This window comes from Antechinus flavipes, chromosome 5 (assembly GCF_016432865.1).
Source record: "Antechinus flavipes isolate AdamAnt ecotype Samford, QLD, Australia chromosome 5, AdamAnt_v2, whole genome shotgun sequence".
NCBI lineage: Eukaryota > Metazoa > Chordata > Mammalia > Dasyuromorphia > Dasyuridae > Antechinus > Antechinus flavipes.
Window position 1 is genome coordinate 13,865,030 of NC_067402.1, and position 22,751 is coordinate 13,887,780.

General features: G+C 36.3%; 1 protein-coding gene across 1 annotated transcript in view; it reads left to right on the plus strand.

The window, feature by feature from the left end:
• The window catches only part of STK31 (serine/threonine kinase 31), a 67,298-nt gene that overhangs the window by 1,145 nt on the left and 43,402 nt on the right, over nt 1-22,751 (plus strand). The window contains exons 2-10 of the mRNA XM_051961202.1: nt 2,761-2,807; nt 2,890-2,942; nt 4,764-4,862; nt 6,919-6,993; nt 9,844-10,002; nt 14,218-14,564; nt 15,601-15,775; nt 18,201-18,316; nt 19,907-20,066. Coding sequence (XP_051817162.1) covers nt 2,761-2,807; nt 2,890-2,942; nt 4,764-4,862; nt 6,919-6,993; nt 9,844-10,002; nt 14,218-14,564; nt 15,601-15,775; nt 18,201-18,316; nt 19,907-20,066 — 1,231 coding nt within the window. The remainder of the gene's footprint in view (nt 1-2,760; nt 2,808-2,889; nt 2,943-4,763; nt 4,863-6,918; nt 6,994-9,843; nt 10,003-14,217; nt 14,565-15,600; nt 15,776-18,200; nt 18,317-19,906; nt 20,067-22,751) is intronic.

Genomic DNA, 22,751 nt, shown 5'->3' on the forward strand with positions numbered 1-22,751 from the left:
ATTTAGATTCCTCGAGCCTCAGTTTCCCCATCTGTTTGGGAAGGGGGAGAATTTGCCACTAATGAGATCCTTCCAGCCTTCCAGCTTCTCGAGCCTCAGTTTTCTTCGGGGTGGGGGTGGGGGACTAGCCACTGGTGAGATTCCTCCAGCCCTTCAGCTTCCCCCAGCCTCAGTTTTTTCATCTGTTTGGGGAGGATGGGGACTAACCACTAGTGAGGTGCTAGTCCTCCAGTTTCCCTGAGCCTCAGTTTCCCCATCTGCTTGGGGAGGGGGCCGGCTAGCCCGAGGCGAGGTCCCCTCCAGTGTTTAGTCCATATTCCCTGAGCCTTAGTTTCCCTATTTGTATGGTGGTGGTGGGTGGACTAGCTACACTAGCGTGAGGTCCCTCCAAATCTTAGTCCATCTTCCTAGAGCTGCGGTTCCCCATCTGTACAGTGAGGGACCGGACTAGCCAATAGTGAGGTCCCTTCAGCTCTTAGTCCAGCTTCCCTGAGCCTCAGTTTTCCCATCTGTAGGGGCTGATCAGGCAGCTCTGGCCTCTCGGGCTCTCAGCTATCATCCTGTGCTTCACCTTTTGATAGTTTTATGACAAAATCCTTTGTAGAAGCAGTGGAAACCACATTCAGATCATGGTTGTAGGAGGGCTTCTTGCAGAAGGAAGCTTTTCGGCTCAACACTGGGATTGTACACTAATGAGGAAACTGAAGCACAAAGTAGTAAATGCCAGGCAGGAATTTTGCTCCTTATTAGACTTCAGATCCATTGTTCTTTCTACTTACTTACATAGATATATTATTATCAAAAAAATTTTTAAGCATTGTTCAGGCATTTGATATTAAGATCCTTGCACCTCTAGTTTGATTATCTAATTGATATTGACAGTTGGTTGAACTGGACAAAGTCCTATAACATTTTTTCCCAATTTATTTATTTATTTTTAAAGATTTAAACGTTTTCCAAGCCCTATGGGTGCAAGTAGAGTAATTGGTATCTGTGGTAGATTTCAAAATGAAATACTGCATTCAAAGCCTCTAATTTTTTTTTTAACTGCCTGTCAAAAGGATAGGGTTTCAAAGTCTGCAGCCTTTTGTTTTCAATTTGAGGAAAATTAAAGTTGTTAAATTCTTTCTTCTTAGATAGCATTAAGTGCTTATAGCTTTGTGGGCATTTCTTTGGACATTGTTTAGAGGCTTAATATGAGAGAATGCCTCTGAATTTTTAGTTTAAACTGTTTTGTTTTTAGTTTCTTTGTAAGAATTACTCAGACCTTTGTGTCCAAAATAATTGATACTATATTTTAATTTGACAAGGATAAGCTAATAAGAATGATGTTTTCTCATTTTTTTTCTGATGAAATATTTGGTCAACCATTAGCTTTGTTTTCAGTATATGAGGAAAAACAATTATATTTAAAGAAAAATTGGGGATATTTGATCCCTTTTGTGATTGTGTGATTTCAGACTTTTTTTTTTTAACAATAAAGACCCAACCCATAGTTCCATTTTTTAAAAAAAATTTTCAATGTTTTCCTTATGACATTTTGAAGTTGCCATTCAAAATAATTGATACTATATTTTAATTTGACAAGGATAAGCTAATAAGAATGATGTTTTCTAATTTTTTTTCTGATGAAATAGTTGGTCAACCATTAGCTTTGTTTTCAGTATGTGAGAAAAATAATTATATTTAAAGAAAAATTGGGGATATTTGATCCCTTTTGTGATTGTGTGATCTCAGAGTTTTTTTTTTTTTTTTAACAATAAAGACCCAAGCCATAGTTCCATTTTTAAAAAAAATTTTCAATGTTTTCCTTATGGCATTTTTGAAGTTGCCATTTAAGATTTTTAAGGATCTGATTTCTTTGTGTACCTTATCACCCGTGCCAGATTGGTGATGTTTCAATAACTCTACAATTTACATAGTAGTTTGCAAATTTTTCTTTATAACAACACTTGCGTTAAATAGTGGAAACATTGTTAGCCTCCAATTGAGGTGAGGAAATTGATGCTTACAGAGGTTAGGTGGGTTTCTTGGAGATATATATATATATATATATAATTACACACACACACACTCACACCATATGTATATGTATATAGGTATGTGTGTATATACACCCCCCCCCCCCATACACACCTAGTAAGTAGCAGAGCTGGAAAGTTGCTTGTTCAGGCTTTCTGATGATCAAGTCCAAGGTTTTTCCATTTCATCACAATTTTTTTTTTTTAAGAAAAAGATGTTAGGTATCCATCTGCTAATGTAATTAGCTAGAATCTAGTGTATTTCTGCTTTCATATTGTAAACTTGAGTGGGTATTTAGGAAAATAAAATAGAACTTTAGTAATAGAAGTTGTCTTGTAAAGGAGCAGAACACATTTGCACTACTTATTCTGTGACATAAGTCTTTGATCAGAGGGGTAAAACTGTCAGTGCAGAAAAAGGTTGACTACATTTTGTGTTCTGGATTTTAAGGGCAGAGACCAGTCTTAGTTTATGTTAGCTTTCCAAAATAACATTAGATAGGACTCTAGAAGAAATGCAATATTCAGTGCCTGAAGTAAAGATGGAAGAATTTCAGTCATCTCAGATGTCAATGATTTGAATTCTGCCTCTTATTTATTATTTGTGTAATTTTGGGCAAGTCATTTACCTTCTATGAGATTTTTCATCTGTAAAATGAAAGGGTCTAGATTACTACTGAAATGTCTTTTTAGGATCTCAATCTATGATCCTATGATTTAAGATATTGAATAATTTTAGTTTTTCAGGGGCTGTCAACATGGATGAAGACGTAACTTATAATAAAGGTACTGACAATACAAATTGTTGTGTTTAAGAGCAAATTAATGTGGAATCAGTTCTAATTTTTTTTTGTCATTTTGATTTCAGTTGAGGATGTGGTTGGAAGTCATGTAGAAGATGCAGTCACATTTTGGGCGCAGGTAAAAATGCCATCTGGACATTGAAGGCTTATTTTGTTTAAACAAAAATATGGGACCATGCATTAAATTCAACCACTAATGTTTATTGGATAAAGCAGTGATAAGGCTAGTGTTATATATTGGCCTCTAATTTTAATATCTAAGTGCTCTGAGTCAGTAAATGAAAGCCATTACTAGATTCTTAGAAGATGAAATTTAATAGAGAAAAACCACAAAATCATATGTTTGGGCGAAAAGAATGGACTTTATAATCATAGATAAATGTGGGGAAATCATGGCTAGATAAACATTTTGAAAAAGTTTTAGAGGTTTAATAAACCCTAAACTCAGTATGAATTAACAGTGTGATCTAGCAGCCTAGGAAATGAATGCATTTTTTGGTTTGATGGGTCTGAGACCATGGAGAAGCTACTTACAATTATATTGTATCCCTTTAAACTACATTGGAAATATTCTGATTTAGTTCTGGATGCCATTTTGAAAGGTCTTGAGTTCATGCCATATAATAATGGTTAAAAAAACTAGATTTGTATAGTATGGAAAAGAGAGAACTTGGGGAAGGCAGGGTTAGGATATAGAAGCTGTTTTCAAGTATCTGATGGCATGCTACAAATAAGAGATTACATTTGTTCATCACTGTGTACTGCCACAGATTGCTTCTGCAACTTGGTAGAAACCAGGATCACGTCTAGAGTTCTCTAAAGATAACCAGGAACAATGTATGGATGGTACATAGGCCAATTTATGCCTGAAAGTAAGGGAATATTTACTATTAGAGATATGTCAAAGTGCAGTGGAATAGAGTGAGCATCATCTTATTTTCCGTGAAAAACTGGATGGCTATTTATTGAAAACGAAAAGGAGACTTTTGTTAGAGTGTTAACTGGACAAGAAGAAGCCTTGAGTTCCCTGTCACTTTGTGGAACTGATGGCATTTGGAATTTGGAATTACTGAACATCAAGGAATGTACAACTCTGGTAATGTTTCTTTACCAATAGTACTAGATTCCAACCATTTCCAGGAGACAGAAAAGGTATTTCTTAATCCATAGAGTTTTATTACATTAAAAATTAATGTTTTTATTGGAACAAAAGGTTTTGCACTTGTCAATGCTGAAAAATTACCCATGCATATATCTTGTAAATAAAAAACTATAATAAAAATTAATGTTTTTGAGGAGCTTAGTGAATAAGACATTAATGGCTTTGAATTCCATGGGACTAGAAGAATTTCCAAAAAATAGTTTTTTCATCCACATCCATAGAATGTTCTATTGAAGGTAGAAGGTGAGGAAACTTCTGCTAATCACTCTTAAGAAATCTGGTCTGTTACTTAAAATCTCCATATCTTCAAAGAACTAGTTGTTTTTATTTTGTCTTGATTTTGGTTAAGATCTTCTTGCCGTGCCTCACTATGGCATGGAGATGATCCTGGTTTCTCAGAATCAAAGTGCAAGGTGTGTGTGGTCTGGCAGGTCTTATCCCAAATCAGAGACTGGGTGGTCAGGCAGCCAAGCATTTGTGACTTGAGGTAGAGGCTAACTCAATTCAGAGAGGCTGGCCACTAGGTTCCCTACATGGGGTATAGAATATTTTTGGCACAACAAAGCACAAAGACCATTTACCAAGTTGTAGAAGCAGTCTGTAGTAGTGTGGGTAATCCCCATGGCAATCAAATTGTCAGTTCTAGAGGGAAAAAGTGGTGACAGAAAAAAAAAAAAACTTGCCAATTAACATAAACCTGTCGGATCAGAGTTAACACATTTATCTTTTGCTTTTCTTTCTTTCCTTTGATTCCATGGCATTTATCCTTTCATATAGAGTATCAATAGAAATCGTGATATTGTGAAGATAGGTTGTGCTTTGGCTGAAGTTTGTCCTCAGTCCAGTTCAGTTTTTGGGAATCCTGACCTAAACAAGGTAAGCCATTTTTTGATGTAATTATTTCATTCTTTATAAACTTAGTTTTCCTCTTTTTGTCTGGATATGAAGTCATGTTTTCTTAATTTCTAGAGTTAATAGTACATTTTTGATATTTGGTAATAAGTGTTTAGAAACTTGTATGAACTGCAATTCTAAAAGCTCTAAAAGGCATGTTGTAAGTGCTCAAAGGAGAGGCTATGATTTAGAGTATCATAAAAGTGTGGCAAAGTATGATTAGAAACTCTTACCATATATATATTTTATTGCTGCTGACCTCAGTAATATGGATATTTTCTCCCAGCAATGCAAAGAGAAATTCATATGTCTAAGTGAGTAAAAAGGAAGGGAGTTTTAAATTGACTAAAAATAATCTCACTGCCATGCCCAACAAAAAACAATTAGAAGATAACAGCAGCCATTTCTTAGATTTGGATGTCCCCTTCTATGAAGTTATATGAGGAGAGACCCAAGTGTCTTCTCAACCATAACCCTTAAGGGACTTATTTTTCTTTTCTTGTGCTAAGGTTCTCATCACCACAAGATTGGACTGTTCTAATAGCCTCCTAATTATTTGATCTTCTTTCTGGCTTCCACTTCAGAATTGGGCTGTTGTTAAAATCTTGCTGAGGCACTCATTCTCTTGTTGAAAACCCTTCCTGGGATCCTTCCTGCCTTTAGGATAAAATGCAAACACCTCAGTTTAGTTTTTAAGGCCTTTGATTGGCTGGCTCCAAACCAACTCAAATCTCACTTCATCCTACTCTCCTTCATGTATGTGAATTTCCAATCAAAATGGCCCATGTTTGCCTCCAAATTAGGAAGCACTTAATAAATGTTTGTTAAATTGGATTTTTTTCCTAATTTGGGAGCATTCAAATTAGGTTCAATTCAGCCTGATTAAAGGAAAACAAACTTAGCCTTTTGTACTTTGGCTTATAAAATATGACCTAGCTGTTAAGGATTTGTATGAATATTTTGTCTTTGTGGATCCCTGATTAACACTGTCACTGTCTACCTTCTGGGTAGTCCAGTTCATAAAACATTATTACTCTGGTGTGCAGATCAACTTGCTAGGAGAAAGCAGGATTTACAGATTTCAGATAAGACTTGGTTCATGCATAAGGATTTTGAGAGTGTGGCAGGAGGTGGGTCAGGTGCCTAATACAACATGACACTGAGTGCATTATCAAGTGACAGAGCAAAGTGTTGGGTATTTTGGATCCCTGACCACCGGGAGAGGGGGTAAGTCAGGAAACAGTTGGGTAGGACGAGGAATAGATACATTTCTGAATTCATTCCGAAGTATTTTGTTTGCCTTATATGTTTGTTGCCAGTGTAATTCCTTCTTTGTTGTGGACTACTTGGCATAATTCTAGTAAATTCAGGCACAGAGCTACTCTTTGGTATTTTTGCCCACAATAGGGAGCATATTTTTGACTGAACCAGAAAACCATATAGGGAACAGGAAATATTCCCCAGTGGTTTGGGTGATTCATCATTGAGGTTATTAGTACAAAAAAGAGACAGAGATAATTACTTTGTTTCAAGTATTCAAAAGGATAAATTTATCCTATTGTAATTTTTTTTCCTTTTATAACTTTATTTAATGAAAAAATATTCAGAGCATGAAAGAATTAGCTGAAAGATATAACCTGCTGTAATTTAAGGACCTTTAACATGATTTACTCTGCACAAATTAGTACATTAGTGAAGTATGTAAATCTTTTTTGGATACAACTCAAGTTTTATAATTAGACTTGATGGCATTTTCAGGGTTAAAAAGAAAAAAGCTATAAGCAATTATGCCTATAGTCTGTTTTATTGAAAGCTGCTTAACCAAAAATGTGTTATATGATATATCCAAAAGACTTTGTGTTCTTCTAAGCTTAAAACAGCACCAAGACTTTAGTCTCCCTATACATGTTCATGTTAATTCTGACTCTTGATAGAGAGCGTCTTAAAAATGGGACTTAAAAATTTTTTAAGCTTTGTCTTCCCAACATCACTTAATGCTTGTAGATTGATAATCTTGTTTAATTTTTCTCTCTTGCAGATTTATGCTGGGTTGTTTTCGGAAGATAAGTGCTGGTACAGATGCAAAGTGCAGAAAGTCATCAGTGACGAAAAGGCAGGACAAAACTATTTCACTCTTTGCTTTGATGATGTATGAACTCTGGGATGCAAAATTGAAGTGGTTTTGGAGGGTCATCAGTAGTTATTAAACTTTAGAATCAGTCAGTAGGGTTTGTACTCTTAAGAATGTTTCTGAACTTTTAAAGTTATGCTGTAGAAATAGTTGTATGATATCTTTATATGTGAATAGTTAATGAAGAGAGACAGAGGAATATGATCTGGAGCCAACCTTTAAAAACACTTCAGACCTTAGTTTTCTCATTTTTTCTAAACTGAGAGAATTAAGACTAGAGCCTTTTGGGGTCTTGTCCCTCTTCATTGATCATGGTAGCCAGAAGAAAGCGTTGACAGAGGGCCTCTGGCTAACAGTAACTAGTTTAGCAAACACTGATGAAATGAAAGCCAGGAATATAAAGGCTGGGGGGAAATAAGCCCTGCTTTCAAAGAGCTTGCATTTTATTAGAAACATGGAAAGCACATACAGGTAATTTGGGGAGCAAAATAACATTAACAGTAGTTGGTGGTGGAGGTGGTGGGGTTTGGAGGAATAGTTTGCTACTTTGGCTTCCATATTACTGGTTCCTCATAGTTTAGTACCTAAATAGGTGGTGATAAAGAAAAACGTTGAAAGTCAATTCAATATTCAATAAATTGATAATAAGTTTATGGAATTGGCTTTCAGAGGATTTAAATAAAATGTAGCTGTATTTTCAAATATTAGTGATCTAGCCAAGTTTCTCGCATCAGGAAAAAGTTGTTCAAAATTACATATGAATCCTATGTAGGGCCCAGAGTGTAATTGATCATAATTGGGATTAGAAAGTAAATAATTGCTATTTTTTGGTTCCCTTTCTCTCCCCCATTCTTTATTCTTTGTAATATTTTTGTAGCATTTGATAATATTGACTTTGTTTGAGCTACTCTATCTTCCCTTCTGTACAACTGCTGTTTTTCTACCTATAGGCCCATTTTTTTCTTAATATTTTTTGTTAATTAATAATCCTGTATCTTGTCTCATAAATATGTGAGGCCACAGGATTCTGTCTTGGTTCCTCTTTTTTCCTCCTATTCTTTCTGTTCTCATTAGAAATATCAGGTCTATGCAGATGATTTTCAAATCTAGAGATTCCTAGAATCTAGAGATCTAGAGACCTCCATTCCTGCATCACCAATCATAGCTGGATATTGAATAAGTTGTCATGCAGAATGTAAAATACAACATATTCCAAAGCAGAATTCCTGTTTACTTTCATAGCCACTACCCTTCCTTTTTCCGTTCTTTTTTTTCCCTCTTGTTCCTGGAACTAAACTTGGATTTTGACTCTACAATTTTGGGTAAATTACATTGAAAGGTCATCAAATGAGTTAATATATGTAAAGCACTTAGCAGAGGGAATGATTAATAGATATTTAATAAATGCTAGGTGATTCAGTGGCTGGAGAGTCATTTTCCTGAATTCAAATTTGACTTTAGATGCTTCCTAGCTATGGACCTTGGACAAATCACTTAACCCTGTTTTCCTTAGTTTTTTCATCTGTGAAAAGAGTTGGAGAAGGAAATGGTAAATCTGCCAAGAAAACCCCAAATGGAGTTGTGACTGAAATGAATGAACATTAAGTGTTTATTTCTTCCTCCTCTTCCATCCCCTTTCAAGTTTCCCTGTTTTTGTCAAGGACACCCTTCTATTTGCAATCTCTGGTGTTTGTGATTTTGATCCCCACACAGTTCTTTATTCTCCTTTATCCTCTTTATTCTGCCCATTGCAAGTCTGGTCAGTCTCCCTCCCCAACAGCCTTTATACTTATTCTTCTTTACATTATTCCTTCATCTCCCATCTAGCTTCCTCATTTTTCTACCTCCATCCAGTCTGCCACAGATATCTTCTACCTAGCTGCCCAATAAATATTCTTCAGGTATGAGTTTGACTGTCACAATCTTCATTGACTTGCACTAACCCCTAGCACAAAATTTTAGACTCCTCTGTTTGAAGTATGACTCCCAGCCATCTTTCCCATTTAATTTCAGATTATTCCTCCTTTCTGTTCTGCTCAAATTAGCTTTCTGGTTTTCCCCATGCAGCTTCTGTGTCTTTGGCCTAAAGAGGCTTCTCTCCTTCTCCCATCTTTCAGACTCATGAGCTTCTTTGAAAGTGTCCCTCAGATGCTACCTTTTGTCTGAGGCCTACAAGATCTTTCTCCTCTTTCCCCGTGCAATAATTGGGATTATTTTGTTTGTGTCTCATTTTGGTGTGTATCCTCATGAAACATCGAGCATCTTGAGGGCAGGATGTTCCATTTTCTTTTGATATCCCCTGCATATCTAGTTCAGTGTTTTGTACAATGTAGGTATTTAATAGAAATTGGTTGCATTTCCTTTCCTCTTTCATTCTTCCTTTAAAGGGATATATTTACTCCCATGCTGAAATAAAGAAACTAGAATAATTGCAGCTATGTGACATTTGGAGTAGGAGGTAGAAGTGAAATCCTTGGGCCTATGTTTGTTGTTTCAATGTAATCCTGCATTATCCCTTTTTAAAAGATGGCAGATTTTTAAAAATTGCATTTAAAAGTAGAACAAATATTGTCTGAAGTATCACTTATTTCTGGGCCTTAGATTTCATTTCTTTTGAAGTTAAAGCATACCTTGATTTCTAAAAGCATTTGGTGTCTGGCTTATAATAAATGCTTACTAAAGGATGTGCCAAGTTTGCGAGAACATGGCCCATGTGGTTTAGTATGAAGCTTACAGATAATTGATAGAGTGGAAACATAAATATGTTGGTTTTTCTCTCGGGACTAAAATAAACTACTTGAATTTTGACTCTCCTTTGTGTTTCTCTCATAGTGTCTGGTAAGGTACATTGACTATGGAAATACAGAGATTCTAAATCGCTCCGAAATTGTTGAGATTCCTTTGAATCTACAGTTTCCTGATGTAGCAAAAAAATATAGACTCTGGGGACTACAGATTCCTTCTGGACAAGAAGTTACTCAATTTGACCAGGCAAGTCAACTTCCTATATGTAAGTGAGGGAATAAACTTTAATGTTGAAGCTTTTTCTTTGGAAACAGAGCATAAGGGATATTGGGTAAAATCTCAGTGAAATAAAAGTATATTAAAACCTCATTACTTTAAACCAGGAGGAAGATTAGTCTGAAGGTTTGAAATTTGTGAATTATGAATAATTTAAAATAAGTAGGATATTAAAGTATAGCGACCTTCATTTCAGTTTGCCCATCAGATAGTAATAGTTTGTGATGTTCAGAAAGTCTTCAGAAGCCAAGTTGTATCTTGTCATGATAATCACCTTTAAATCTTAAATCCTAATTCAAGTTGAATAAAAACATAGAAGGATGAAGGTACACTATGAAGGATGGTACAGTGGATAGTGATGGTTTTGAAATGGAAGACTTGGGTCTAGTTTCTTCTCTTTATTCTTTCTAGTTTTGTGACTGAGCAAACCATTTGGCCACTCCCTAAAGTTTATTTGTTGAGTCAGTTTTTTTAAAATTTTATTTTATTTTACTTTAGGGTTCACATTCTTTCTATCCTGTCATTTGAGAATGCAAGAAAAATAAAGCTCATTAGAAACATATATAATGGAACAATATACATTCCTCCATTAATTAGCCATATCAAAATAAAGGGAAGGAGGAATGTTTCAGTGTGTGCTTTGAGTCTATCCCTTCTCTATTTTGAAGTGGAGTTAGGATTGATCTCAATGAATTTCGGAAATGTCATGAATATATTAAAAGGTTTTGAAATAAAGGTAACTTCTTGTGAAAAGATCTGAGTATAATTGTTTAAATAAATATAGAATGATTTTTTTTTGGCAATTTGAAAATATAAAAATATATATCAGTTCTTCTGATTTTCAAAAGCATGAAAAATATATTCTCTGAAATATTTCAAGCATTGTCTCAATAAATTTTTCTTTCTTAAGTTTTTGAACAAAGATAATCTTGCCACTCCGCTTTAGTAACTTAAATTCAAAGAAAGTTAGTAACACCTGAATTAGTGTGATTTGGGTTTGGCAGACTGATGTTTTCAAGCAACTGCAATGTGTCTTAATTACATTCTAGTTTATTCATTTCTTTAGGATTTTGTTGTGTTGACATATAAACCCAAGAAAGGAGATTGTAATTTCAGACCTCTGTTCTCATACCAACTTCCCCCCAATTTTCTGTTTTGCAATGATTGTTGGGATTTTTTCAGCATGAAATTACCTGCTTATTTGCTTTGGGATTCCATTTTAGCAAAGTGGTGTTTTTTTTTTGGGGGGGGTTAAAAGTAACTTAATTGAGATGATAATACACAAAATTAAAATGCCTTCTGGTACCTGTAATTACCTGTGTTTTTTTTTTTTTTCCTGAGAATCTTGCAGGTGTTTTATGTAAAGTAGCCTTGTGACACTGTGATCATTAGAGGAAACATTTCTCTATGCTGAAATGAATCAAATCTAAATGAAAATAGTTGTTTTTGTGTGATTGAATGTAAGCTTAAGCAACAATTGAGAGTCTTCATTATTTTGTCATTGAGAGGTTTAAGAGCAGTCTTAAGTACTTTAAAATTTTGAATTTACTGAGTATAGATTTGTTTATGCTTGCCATATTTAAAACCATATATTTTTGGAGCTGGAGGAGACTTCATAGATGATCTACCTTCATTTTATTGGTTTTATATGAGGAAATGAGTTTAGGCAATAGCTTTTTTTGTTTGTTTTTATACAACGAGACATTTTTGAACTTGAGTGTCATGGAAAAATGTTATTTAGCAGTTTTTTCTCTTAAATAGGTGATGTCAGCATAAAGGTCTTCTTTGTGGATCTCTGCTTTCTGCCTAGCCTTATAGCAGTTATGCAGAATGTAAAGGCCCCGATCTTTAAAAGAGCTTCCCTTCTAGATTAGGATAGTACAGGGGCATTGATATGAAGAGGTTCAGTAGTGGCTACCACTTAAAGACCTGATATAAGGAAGTAATTTTCTCCTGTTAAGACTTGAGGGCCTAAATAAACTCTAATAAATATAGCTACCAGAGGGGAAACAAAATGGGGGTAAAAGCAGTAGTTAGTATAAGGGGAAAAGAAAGGAGAGGAAAGGTGGGGAGGAAGTAGGAGTTGAGTGGGAGAGTCTTTGTGTAGAATCAGTCATATTCTGGCTGCCTTTGCAGGAAAAGTTAGAATTGAAAGCCCAGCATCCTTTTTGAACTGCCCTAGGTTTGACTTTGGAGGAAGGGATGAACTTGTCACAGAATCTCTGAATTGGAAGGAATTTCATGCCATCTAACTAAACTTTGCCTTAATTGTAATCTGTGAAAAGCCCTGGAGTGTGATCATCTAGGTTTTAAAAGGCCTCTTGTAAGGGAAGAAACTATTTCCTGAGACAATTTGTTTCATTTTTGGACAAGCCTTATGTTGTGGTGTAGGTATTAACATCTTATATTATTTCCTAGATCCTAGGAAATTTTTGCTTCTGGAATTTAACTTCTGGAATTATTTTAGGATCAAGGGAAAAACTCTTTATTAGATTAGACAGATATGAGGTGTTTAAAATGTATCTCTAAACTGAGGGGTCTAATAAAATAGTATTTTTTTGTTTTAAGTTTTATAGAAATTGGGATAATTCAATAGTTGTTTACGTGAAAAAGAAAAAAAAATCCTTAAATAGATATCACGTACATTCTTATACCAGCTTCCTATGGTGGAACTATTGAAGTTCTTTTTATGGAGAAGTAGATGTGCTTGTCTTTCTGTGGTGAGAAGAATATTGGACTGAAAGTCAGAGAACCTGGGAGTAAATTAGTTTACCAATAGCTAATGTGACTTAGGATGGGCAATTTAATCCATGCAAACTATTATTAGCTAGGGAGTTAGGCTTCCAGAACATTAAAAGGAATTTAAAAAAATTCCTTAGGAGCAAAGCTTCTTTGTTAGAAAAGTCAACTGTCCTGCCCTTGTTCTGGGGTTAAGTGGAGGGAGCTGAAGGATCTCTCCCCATTTTGAAGGGATTGCCAAGAGCTCTAGACATCTCTAGGGTGGCTGCTGAGGAGGAAATGGTACAGTTTTAGGTATGGGCACATTGAAGGCATTTTAGACCTTCATTCTGCTGAAGAGGATTAAACTTCCAGGATTCAGTCACTTGCTGCCCAGCCCATGTTCATTAATGAAACTTATCAAGTAAGTGCTTATGCTTCGTGCTAGAGATACAAAGACACAGCAACAATTCCTGCCTTCAAAGGGGTTATACCCTACAGTGTTTGTGTGCAAAGTCTGAGTGTAAGTTTATATGAAAATGAAAGAGTGTAAACCTGGGAGATCAGGAAGGATGATAGGAACTGGCAAGTGAGCCTGATCTTGCACAGAATAATAGAGAGTTATTGACCCTTCTTAAGGAAAGTCGTAAAATGTTTAGTCTTGGGCTTGAAGAGGCGACTGGCTGCCTCAGTAGGTGGTGCACCATGATAAACTATGTGAGAGTACACCCTCTTCTCCACGCTGGTTATTTAGTTCTTTCTGGCATAGCAGAAATAGTTCTCACTGGGGATGACTTCTGAATCCCAGACCTGGACTGTATTCCTGAGCCTTCTGTATTAGTGGTTCCCTGAGAGCAAATTTGCTGGGTTTTTTTGAAACCATTTAGGTTAAGAATTATTATTATTATTAATTATAGTGTTATAGATGTAATGGTATTCATATATACACATATGTATGTATATAAACAGTAAGGAGAAGTGATTGTTTAAAAATAAAATTTTCAGATTAAAAAAATCATGATCTTTGATTAGCATCATATGGTGAAGGGGCAGCTAGTGCCCAGAGCGCTGGCCCCAGAGCTGGGAAGATCTCAGAAGTGGCTTTAGAACCTGACTAGCTACGTGAACTCATAACTGTTTGCCCCAGTTTCCTGTATCTGTCAAATGAGCTGGAGAAGAATATGGTAAACTCTACCAGTATGTCTGCCATGTTGTTGTTTAGTTATGTCCAACTCTTTAGATCCTTTTAAAGTTGGCTGTGAAAAATCTGAGGATGAATCCTGCTTCTGCCCTGTACTTTCTGGATTTGCTGAGGCATCTCTCAAGTTTGTCCATGTGTAAAATGAACGGTTAGCAGTAGATGAGCTAATCAGTTTGCTTCTGGCTCCAAGCTCTATGAGACTCTGACCTCAGGAAGATGGGCATAACATAGAATTTAATGACTCTCTTCTTTCCTGTCTTTCCTAGGGCAGATCATTTTTGGGGAGCTTGATTTTTGAAAAGGAAATAAAAATGCGACATAAAGCTACATACCAAGATGGTACAATTGTCGCTCAGGCTGAGTATGGTAACGTGGATATTGGGGAAGAAGTGGCCAAGAAAGGGTATGCAGAGAAATGCAAACTCCCTTCCAGCAATAACGTCCCTGAGGAGAAGAAAACTGACCCTGGTCAGCTTGGCCTTGGGAACCTCAAAAGCCCTATTCCCCTCTGGGGACATAGGCCCAATCCGTCAGCATTCACTAGGCCAAAGGGCCGCTTCAATGGACGAATGGTCCCAGACCTAAAGACAAAAACTCTTGTCACATTCCCAAAGTAAGTTTTTGGTGGGAAGGAATTGTTTTTTCTATAAGGGGATGGTACTGTGCTGAGCCAGAGCATACAGGTTCTGGTCTTGTAGTTCTATAACCTGATGCTAGCCTTGATTTCCATTTCTTATCCTATAAATATCCTACAATATATAAAAATATGTAATATGTATTATATAAATACATAACATATAAATATCCTATAAATGGGTGATATAAATGGGTGATAAATCTATAAGGCCCCATCAGAGAGGCAATGAATAATGTGGGAGAGGCTTCTTGAATGAAGACATTTTTATTGGTACTGGTTATTCTTATAATTCTCTAATATTATTTTAAAAGATCACTAAATTTTTAATTACAAAGACAGGTGTAGAAAAGAAGGCCTTGTTGAAATGTTTCATTTTTTTCCCCTTAAGCATAGGTATCCTCATTTGTTTTATCCTCATTTGTCCATTTTTATTCAGAAAAAATAGAAACAATTTTTTGAATCTTTAATGTATTATTATGAGGAAATGAAATATTCTTGAAAAATGCTTCCACTTATGAAATTGGAACTCACTGAAGCTGAAAGCCTAGTTTGGATTGACTGCTCATTGTAGGATGTTCTCCTTGAAACTCAGGCTATAATTTGCCACCTTTAAAAGTTAAAGGCAGATATTAGTGAGGGTCTTCAGTTCTCAATTCCATTGGTGGAAGAGTCCATGGCAGAACTACTTTCTATTATGTTACGGTGAGGTTCCTGTATATACTTCTTGGGTAGGAGTTAGAGGAGGCAGGTACTGCTGCTTTTTTTTTTTTTTTTTGTTAAGTATTATTTTTAGTTCTAGAATTTAGTCAGTTTTTTCTCCCCAGATGTCTGTATGTTGTAGACTAGTTAATATGCAGGATAGGTCAATCACCAAGCCCACCTTGACATAGTCACAAGTGTTATTGTGAACAATGTTGAAAGGATTTGGGGCTCCTTATCTCAGGTCTCTGGATTTGAAAACTGAGATGAATTTCTTTTTAGTCTTTATTTTTTTCTTACTCATTTTTAACAGGGAAAGGTTAGCTGTTGGAGACTTTAATTTAGGATCAAATGTCAGCCTGGAAAAAATCAAGCAGGACCAGAAGCTGATTGAAGAGAATGAAAAGCTTAAAGCAGAGAAGGACGCCTTGCTTGAGAGTTACAGAGAGCTAGAGCTGAAGGTTGAGCAGACTTCCCTGGAGCTACAGGTGCGACTTGGGCCCCTTTGCTCTGCCGGTCCCATCCGGTTCTTCCTCTGTGTTCCTCTTATAGTCTGTGATTGTGAGAAAAGTCTTGACTCAGGTTGGATCATTTTCTTAGAAGTATGTGGACAATATGCTCTTCTTTTTCCATTTTCATTCTTCTCACATTTAAAGGAGGCAATTGACTGAAATCTGGAGTTAAATCATATTTAATGGTGGGGGGGGAAAGGCTCTCATTTTCACCCAAGAAAGTATATGCTCCACATATGACACGTGATTTAAGAATCAAGTTAGGTAGAAAGAAAACTTGTACATCAATGATTCTTTTATTTCTTCAATGAAAATATTCTATATGGGAATTGGACTTTTTGAGGAAGACAGTTCACTTTGGAGAAACAAAGGGAGAAGCTGACTTCAACTTCTTTTTTTTTTTTTTTTTTTAAATTTTGAACTTAAACATTTCCATACCAAAGTAGAATAGAAAAAAAGAGGATTATATCTTAAACTACATCCCTGTTATGTACAACTTCTTATTCTTTTAAAATATAGAACAAAGTTATCAAGTAATTTTCTTTCATTTTTAAAAAATCTTTTCACCCGCCCTGATAGCCATCATTAGACACAAATATATGTCTGTCTCTGTGTGTGTGTGTGTGTGTGTGTGTGTGTGTGTGTGTGTATGTATATGTGTGTATATGTATATGTGAGTTTGCAGTTAATTTAGGTATTTATAATAGAATAGACAGCTCAAGGCTGTTCTTAAAACAATATTGCTATTACAGTATACAGAATTCTCTTGGTTTCACTCATTTTGCTCTTCTTCATTTTGTGTAAGTCTTTCCACTTTTTTCCCTAAAATCATAGAGCTCGTCATTTCACACAGCACAGTAGTATAACATCACAACTTTTCAGCTATTCCCTAATTGACATACATCTCTGCAATTTCCAGTTCTTTGCTATCACAAAGAGAGCTGCTATAAATTTTTTTAAGAAGATATAGGTTCTTTTCCTTTTTCTGTAATTGTCTTGGAGGAGAACTGATTTAATTTAATTGTGGTATTTCTAGGTCAAAATAGGCAGCTTAATTCCATGTTCTTCAATTTTTTTGGTAATATTTCCCTTTATTTCTAGATCTTTTATTTATTTTAGACCTTATTTAGGTAAATGATATAAGATATTGGTCTATGCCCAGTTTCTGCCAGACTTTTCCAGCTTTCCTAACAATTTTTACCAAATAATGAATTTTTGTCTCTTAACACTTTTTTAAAAAATAGCTTTTTATTTTTCCAAATACTTGCAAAAATAATTTTCAACATTCACCTTTGTAAAATATTGTGTTCCAACGAACATTTTAATGTATCTGTGATATAAAGTTGAAATTATAAGGCAAGCACTGACATTTTGAAATGTGCTGCTTTGTTAAAAAAAAATAATAGTACAAGTTAACCTTTGATTATCTGAAACAAATGTTAACTCTTATATAAGCTACTCAGACCTGCTTCTGGGCCACCTTCTGTTTGTTGGTAAATGGAACTGCAAACTTTATTTTAACATTAAGGTAAAGCTTCTGGGAAAAATCATATAACAACATTCCAGAACTAAATATAAATAATTTAATATTACTAACACCGTTGCTTTCTTGTAGAGAATCAAGTGTAGACAATAATATGGCAGGGAACACAGGCAGGGAAGTTGTACCTGCTCTATATCAGAGAAATGTTTCACTTCTATTAATTGTATAAACTGGCTTAGATCTCATAGGGAAAATGAAACTTTAGAGTTATGTCTCAGGGCATATATTTTTCTTTTTTTTAATTGAAGATTTTTATTTTGAAAACATATGCAAGGATAATTTTTTAACATTGACCTTTGAAAAACCTTGTGGTCCAATTTCTCCCCTTCCCCCCACTTCTTATCCCCTTCCCTGGATGGCATGTAATCTAACATATGGGAAACGGGGTAAAATATATATGTTAAATCCAATATAGGCATACATTTTTATGCAGTTATCTTGCTGCACAAGAAAAATCAGATCAAAAAGTTAAAAAAAAATGAGAAAGAAAATAAAATTCAAGCAAATCACAACAAAAAGAGTGAAAATGCTTTGTTGTATTCCACCTTCAGTTTCCACAATCCTCTCTCTGGGTGTAGATGGCTCTCATCATCACAAGATCATTGGAACATGCCAGGGCATATTCGTATATCAGAAGGAAAATGATTTGACTTCTCCCTGCAAGCTGCCATGAATTTGAAATCAAGATGATTCTGTTTTTCGGAGGCAGAGTTATTTGTTTTTCCCTATGCCATTGGGGTTCTACATAGTATTTAATCCAATTCTATGCTTTTTTTTTTAATAAAAAGAACTCAATCATTTCTGTTTTAGAATTGTGTTATCCTGTAACATACTGATGTGCATTTTTCCTATTTTCAGCGAGCAAAAGTGACTTCCATGGAACTGACTAAACATTTGGAAAACACTCTGCATACCCATGTAGGGACAAGAATGAAGAGTCTTGCTGCTAAAGTTGAAATATTGAAAGAAGTCAGGTAGGTGAAGTCACTTTTAAAGTAGAGGAAAATCCTCATTATATTTTGATATGTGATTTTTGATATGCGATTCCTGCTTTCTCCTGCTGATTTAAAAGCAAAAACCACCACCAACAAAAAAGAAATATTTTCCTGAAGCTTTAAAAGAGAATTTGTCTCTCTTGTCAGTGATTGATCTTATGACGGAGGAGCATGTTTAGTTGGAGTTGGCAGCATTGAATCTATTTGTCTTGTCTTTGTATCCCAGTATTTCCTCTTAGGTTCTTATCTGAATGGATTGTTTTTAAATGATTTTAAAAAAAATTTAAAAAATATCAAAGAGGTTGTATTACTTTGTGGATGGTAAGAAATTAGGTTTGTGGACCTGAAAAACCTGGATTTTAATGCCACTTCTGCATAATCTGGGCAAGTAACCTACCTGTATGGTTTAAGCAGCTATAGCAATCCAGCTTTAATGTCCCAAGTGGTGGGATGTTACATTTGTTTAGTGCTTTCCTTATGAAGATGAAGTTAAGACTTGTTCTCTTCCAGCTATCAAAATCACAGATTTCTTTTTAGATTCAGTATTAAAAAATGAGAGGACTTATAGATTCAAGGAGTTATCAGTGCTTTAATTTTATGAACCTTGCACTCTATAGTAAGTTGCAGTTTTCAAAATTCAAAACACGTCCCCCTAAACTGTTGCTTCTCTTTCATCCTCTCTGTCCTTTGAAAACTGAGTTAGGCCAGGGGACATAGGATAGACCTTCCCTAGGAGAGCAAGTATAGATTTGTTAGAGGAGACCTGGATTTCATAGCTGAGTTTTGAGTTTTTATTGTTCTGAGGAAGCAATAACTGTTTTAAGAGTGAGAAAATATTGTGCCCTGCTTTCTAGAGCGCCCAAATTGGGTGACAAAATGTACCATTGCTTTCTAGAGTCCTCACACTGGGGTGATGAAAATATCCTGCTTTCTAGTGGAGAAGTGATGAGGCAGGAATGCTGAGGATGGTGGAAAAATGGAGTCTGTTTATTTCAAGAGCTTTCCCCTTTTTATAATGTAACAAAAACAACACTGAACATGTGGGACCACATGAACAACTTGCTGTTATAAGTAATTTGCCTCCTGGTATCACTCTTCCACTGGTATCCCTCTGCCTCAATCTCAGCATAGGTTGTCACCGCCCCCTGACTTCTCAGGAAGGCCAAGAGCCCTTAGGGGAGATGGGGAACTGAACCAGACATTATTAGCAGGTTCCTCTGGGCTGAAGGATCTTATACCTTACCCAGAGTTTCCCCACTGACTGTGACCCTCTACAGGAAAAGATCCTTCTCCCTCTTACCTGGAGAGAAAATTCAGGAAACTGTGGTGACATGTCAGTAAGAATGTGGAGAACTTAACAAGTGAATTATTTAGTATATTTTAGCTTCTCAAAATACTCTGGAAGAATTTAAATTTTTGTTTGGATTAGTGGTCTTGACCTGGTCTTGACAGGTTAAAATATTATTTAAAGCTCATTGATATTAATGGTAGTTATCTTTTCAATAATGATACTTTTGTTTTCTAAAAATTTGATTTTTTGTTTTGCCCTGTCTGTCCTCTTCGCAACAGGAGAGCAAACATCAACGTTCGTTGTGGAGATGACCTTTCTGATGCCGTAAAAGTGGTGGCCGAAGGTCACTTGGTCACTCCATCTTCCTTAGATGACCTGGAGAAGATCTGGGAGGAATACAACTTGGCTCAAGAGAAGATTCAGATTTGTCAGAATGTGGTAAAGTTCTTTTTTCATTTCTAGGTGTGGGACTGTTGTAAGGAAAAGTAATGTAGACTGAGGCTGTGGAGAGAGGGAGTTTTGTATTTGATGCCCATGTCATTTGAAGCTAGGGATGCTTCTTGAACAGGGAAGTGAGTGTTTTGATCAGAGATGAATTTAGGAAAATTATCCTAATAGCCATGTTATGGAGAGTATTCCAAGCAAGTGGGTTAGGGCCTACTCCTAGGTGTAGCTACAAGACACTGGGGAAGAAGATAGATTGGAGAGAGAGCTTGGATCCACAGGATTTGGTAAATGGTAATCTCTGTGAGATGAGATAGAGTGAAGATCTGACCCTGACTGACTGGCTCACACAGATTCCAGGACATCCAGGGCATTCACCTGAAGATAGCCCTTTGTCACCAAGGTAGAGGGATGGTAGTACCCTCAACAGAAGAAATTGGGAAACTGGGAAGAGGAAAAGGCGTGTTTGGGCAAGTTTGAGTTTTCAGTGTCTCTGGAAGATGTAGTTTGAAATGTTTGTGAGGCAGCTGCTGATGGGAGGAAGTAAGCCCTATCGGTGTGGACCGGCCCAGGAGAGCTGAAGAACCCACATGGCCTGGCACGGGGCCTGCAGCAGCAGCAGCTCTGTCCATGCAGGGTTGCCAGATGCCTGCAAGTTGTTGGGCTTTTCTCTTTTTCCTTTCATCCAATCTTGGTGGCCTCAAGGAAAAGGGGGCAATGGAACGGCTAGGAACCCAGAAAGCTGTTACATGGTTGTTGTGGGGATTAAATCAGGGAGTGTTTGGAAAGTGCTTTGGAAACCTTGAAGCATTTTATAGATGCTGTCTAGGATCGCTTTAGTCTGTGTTTGTGATTTTGTTCCCTTTTCCCAAAACTCATCTGTGCCTTTAGAGCCGGGTGATTTCAGAGCCTCAGTTCTCAGATTAGAAAGCCTTTTCTGATTGTACTAATTGAGGAGGTCTTTGTGCTAGAGAGCTTGAACACGCTTGACATTTTCACTCTCTTATTTAAGTAAAAAGTATAGAATTGGACCATATATTAAGTTTGTTAGAATGGGAAGCAGGTGACTGAGAATACCAATTACTGAAAAGTGGGAAATTTGAATACGTCTCTTGAACTGATCTGTTGGGAAGGCCGGCCCCTTTTGCATCTTCTCTTCCTTTGTCAGGAAAAATTCCCATGGCTCCTTTCTTCCTCCTTTTGAAGTTCTAAAAGAAGGGGAGATCCTGACTGGAGAGGACTTTCACAGGAAGGTGTCCAGTGGTCATAAAGAAATAGGAACTAGCTCATTCTCAGGAGCATGAAGTGAGCTTGAGTTCTCTATCTTGAACTTTCTTCTTTTTTCTCCCAAGATCATCTCTTGACTGTCCATGGGCAAAAATGGTGAAAGTTTTGCCTTTTGCTTCTAGTTCAGCTTTCAGCCCCACCGATATTGATTCCTTCTCTCTGTCCTCTGCTTTTGGATGTTGGGGGTAGTCTCTCTGAGAGGGGATCGTAAAGTAGTCAGCAGGGAAGCTCAGGCCTTGGAGCCTGTGCCTGCTGTCTTGTAGGAGCTGCAGAAGGAGTGTTCATCCTTGGACTCCATCAGTTTGTGTGTTGCTGTTACCTCTCTCAGTGGCATATATTCTCATTGATTTCTTAAGGAAAAGATGTATCACTACTATTCAGGAGAACATTAGAGAGTGAACTCAGTTACCTTTGACCTTTTGGAAAAGTCAGTTGTGAAATGAGATCTGTGAGAGGGTTGAAATTTCTGGAAGACCTGAAAGGAAGTAGTTACTGTGTGGGGAAAATTGGAGAAATCCTTGGAGCCATGTAGTACTGTGAATCATTGGAGTTTAACCTTCATGGTTGTAGAAGGGATCCATAACCCTGGGTGGATTGGGTCTTTTGAATTTCACAGCCATCTAGATTATTTGCTTTTGCTTCAGAGGCTGTTGCCTTCTTTCTGGGCACAAGGCCATTCTGGAGCACAGGAAGGAGGTGATAGGGAGGGATGCTGGTTATTTTCTGCTCCATTTGAAACACAAGAAGGCTTTAAAAAAAGATGGATTGGTTGGCTAGCTTAAGGGTAAGAATGTTCCTGTTTTCTTGTTCTCAGATGCTTATTAAGTCACTGATTCCACATTAGCTCTCCATGAAAAGGAAATTAGATTTACATTTTGAGAACCTCACAATTTATCCTAAAATAATTCTAGTTACTCTTAGGAATAGATCTTTACTGGAGTTGGCAAAGGAACAAAGCTTTCCTTTATCTGATAAATATGCTCAAAGAAAGTAGGTATATAAAAGTTTTGAAATATTATGACCTTTTACATTTTATCTATCATAGCTTATTTTAATTCAGAACTTAGTGAATATAGTTTGACTTTAAATGGGGTCTAGTTTAAGACAGATTTTTATTTGTTTTCACAAACACATGTGCACTTATGTATAGATAATACTAAACATAACACTTTGTAAAACATGTCCCCATTATTTCAGTCTTTTTAGCTTATCAGTCTTTTAAATTAGGGAACAGATTTTTCAAATCTGGGAATAGTTTTTTAGTTTTATAATGTCATTTCCCTCTCATTTATGATGCATCTTTGCTTGACAAAGACATTTTTGTTTCTATAAATTCTTTTTTTCCCCTAGGGCAATTGGGGTTAAGTGACTTGCCCAGATTCACACAGCTAG